At 37.7% G+C, this 3,410-nt stretch overlaps 1 protein-coding gene across 2 annotated transcripts; it reads left to right on the plus strand.

Moving 5' to 3' along the window:
- Positions 1-409: 409 nt before the first annotated feature.
- Positions 410-1,958, plus strand: LOC140827149 (remorin 4.2-like). Of its 2 annotated transcripts, XM_073189763.1 has the most exons (3): positions 410-1,114; positions 1,459-1,665; positions 1,752-1,958. In XM_073189763.1, exons 1-2 carry the CDS (start codon positions 530-532, stop codon positions 1,648-1,650), a joined length of 777 nt encoding a protein of 258 aa, XP_073045864.1. In that variant the 5' UTR covers positions 410-529; the 3' UTR covers positions 1,651-1,665; positions 1,752-1,958. The 2 variants fall into 2 exon arrangements, with proteins under 2 accessions (XP_073045864.1, XP_073045863.1); XM_073189762.1 differs by having other exon boundaries at positions 411-1,114; positions 1,459-1,958.
- The last annotated feature ends 1,452 nt before the right edge of the window (positions 1,959-3,410 follow it).

Raw genomic sequence — 3,410 nt, forward strand, 5'->3', positions numbered from 1 at the left:
GGTTCCCGACGTAGACACAGTAAGTAAGCAGTTCAAAGAAAACTTAGAGAACAAGAGAAATTTTATAAAAATGAGAACATACTTTGAATTGTCCGGAAAATCTTCTATTTATAGATTTTTAAGAGAATCTACTAGGCTTGGGCTTCTTGAATTGTCCGAAAACTCCTCTGTTTATAGATTTTCAAGAAAATCTAATAGGCTCGGGCTTCTGCAAGCATAATCAATATTTTGGACTTAATAGTGATAAACCCAATTGATTTTATTAACCCAACAAATAATTGGTCTTATATCCATCAATAATAATATTAAAAATAAAAAAATAATAATGAAAGCGCTATTAAGGACCTTCTCAATCCAAATCAACCCTTTAAACTCAATTAATTGATCAATAATATGCGATTAAGACATTAATTAATGACTAACAACTTTACCGCTGCCTTCCAATCCTCCCCACTTCCCCTCCCCATCTCCATTCTTCTTCTATATTCTCGCAAACTCACTCACGTTTACGGCTAAAAAACAATCTCGAATGTTGAACAATCAACGAACCTTAGCCATATCAAGAACTCAAGAGGATGCTCATATTGACGATGATGAATCATCGCCTGTGATCAGAGAAATCCACGCCTTGACCCCACCTCCGTCCTCGGGGGCCCGACGCCGGGAAACATGGGAAACCGGAAGCCATAGATCATCTGCCCCTTCCACCGCTTCATCGGAGATTAATTTCACCTCCATGAGTAGAGAGTTCAATGCTTTAGTCTTGGCTGGTTCAAGTTCAACCATCGCTTCGGAAAGTGAAACAGGCAACTTGGGAAGGATTGGGGAGGAGGAGACCAACCCTTTGGCGATTGTGCCGGGTACTAACCCCGGAGGCGGAGGGGATAGAGTGCTGGAAGTTTCTGAAGCTGCGGATGATGGTGGTTATCGTATCAGTGGAGGTGCGGTGACGGTGCAAAGTGTGAAGAAAGAGGAGGTTTTGTCGAAGATTAGTGCGTGGAAAAATGCGAAGATCGCCAAGATTAACAACCGGTTTAAGCGGGAGGATGCTGTGATTAATGGTTGGGAGGGGGAGCAAGTTCAGAAAGCTACTTCTTGGATGAAGAAAGAAGAGGTACTTCTAAATTTTTAGTGTAAAAAATTATAAAATGCATGCAGGGTTGCTAGTTTATTGTACGTCATGGTCTCTAATTTTGCATATTTCTTGAAGTATTAAAGATCATGTAACGATTCATCTGTTCTAGAAATAATTTCAGATTTCATGTAAAATAAGTAAGTTTCCCTACGGAATATATGTTAATACAAAACAGTGATCAAATTCTTGGATCGGCCCTCAATTGTTCTTCTGTGCTCTGTCAAGCTTTAAAGAAATGCGTGACACATAGAGAAATAGACAAGGAAGAATCCAATACTTTGAACTTCGATGCTATCTGAACTTGAAAATCTTCGAATTTACAGAGGAAACTAGAGGAGAAAAGAGCCAAGGCCCTGGAAAAGATGCAGAATGACATAGCACAAGCCCACAGAAAAGCAGAGGAAAGGAGAGCAATCGCCGAGGCCAAGAGGGGAACTAAAGTGGCCAGGATTCTTGAAATCGCCAATCTCATGAAAGCAGTCGGACGACCACCGGTCAAGCGATCTTTCTTTTAATATACAGATCTATAGGTAGGTATCCATATCCCAAACAATGTGTATATAAAATATTGCAAGGCATTTTGATTGAGTTTTGCTCATAAGGATCGTTAATCCAGGACCTTAAGCTAAATCGGATTCCTTGCACTTTTCCAACTTAAAAGTGTATCCAAGTACCGTGGAATATGAAAGTAGAAGAAAAACTCTATTTACATATTTGAGATGTCGGTATTGTACCTTTGAGATGTTAAATATGTGCTAGTTTCTGTGTTTTGTACTTTGTAATTTGCAGCAATTAATCAGTTCAAAAACCTTTATTTGAGCAATCACGTATCTATTTTTATCTGTTAAAGACGAGATATTCAAATTTAAAATTAGCTCGAAGGATGATTGTTTAAATTTATATATACAACATTCAAAGATTTAATATAGTCGATGTGAGTCACTTAACACATTTAATGAACAATTGGAACATAGAGTTTACACGACATTATCAAATTCAGACGCATAAGATTCATTTCTTGTTATCTCACTTTCATCTTTCACACACTAGTACTTGTGTTCTAAACGAGAGATCACTACATCCACGGTAAAATTATAATAAAATGCGAAGTTACGGTGTTTTTTTTATTAACCTTCCTCGCAATAGAATCAACAAGTATGCTGTAATCCGCTACTTTCAACCGAGAGGCTGCTTTCAATTAATAAGATGTTTGAGTTCGATCATATATGATAACGAAAAAACCCTCTCCGGTAACATAAATCACTCAAAGAAAAATAGCAGAGGTAAGTTTTGAAAGACAGAATATTGTAATTTTTTTTAGCCGATCTTCTAACATGGACAAGATTATCCACTGCTACGCTTTTCATCATCTCTTTGATTTCAGAAATCCATATTCCTTCGTAATCTAGGTAATCCTCCTCACCAAAGATTGCTTGCTTTGAGAGAAGGGAGTCAGTTTCTATGGTTACCGAAGTGAGATTCTGTTCCTTGAGTTCTAGAATTCCATATTTGATAGCTAGAAGCTCTGCCCCAAGTACTGATGGTGGTTGGTTGATCTGTCGACCAAAAGCCAGGATGGCCTCTCCGTTAGACCCCCTAACAATACCTGCAATGCCGAATGATTGAGAGTTAAGATTGAAACATGCATCAACATTCAATTTCCACTGGTTTTACATAGGCGGCGTCCAGTAGAGAGCAGAGTTCTGAGGCTCTGGTTGTGTTGTCACGTGTAGGGATTTCTGCGCTTGCTTGTAGTCTTTAAGCCACCCAAGCGCCCAATGTATGTCCATTCCTGAGATGGCCGATAGTTTTCCATGATATGCAGTCTGCCTTGCCTTCCAAAAGGCCCGTGTATATACTGCCAAATTCTCAAAGTCTGTCTAGGTTAGAGTCCAGTTCAGCCACAAACAGATTTCTAGAGTGGGTGCATTTGTTATCTTCTTTATCCAGGACCAGTAGGTTGTTTGTTTCCATACCTCTCTGCTTTGGTGACAGGTAAAGAGAGCATGAAAGACATAATATTAAGTTAACTTTTTAATACATGGTGGTTTATGCTCAAATTGGAATTGTTTTTTATAATTAAATTAAAATATTGGTCTTGAGCTTTTCTAAATGGCAGCGTGCATATTTAGATATGGATTCTGTTTGAATAAATATTTTAAAAATGTTTTTAGTAGTTTATAATGAAAAGAACTTAAAGTGTGTGTTTACAAAAGATTTTTTTTATAAAATTTATGATTTTTTTTTTTAAAAAAAAACTCTTCTCCACATATAG

Source organism: Primulina eburnea, chromosome 3 (genome assembly GCF_022965805.1).
Source record: "Primulina eburnea isolate SZY01 chromosome 3, ASM2296580v1, whole genome shotgun sequence".
Lineage (NCBI taxonomy): Eukaryota > Viridiplantae > Streptophyta > Magnoliopsida > Lamiales > Gesneriaceae > Primulina > Primulina eburnea.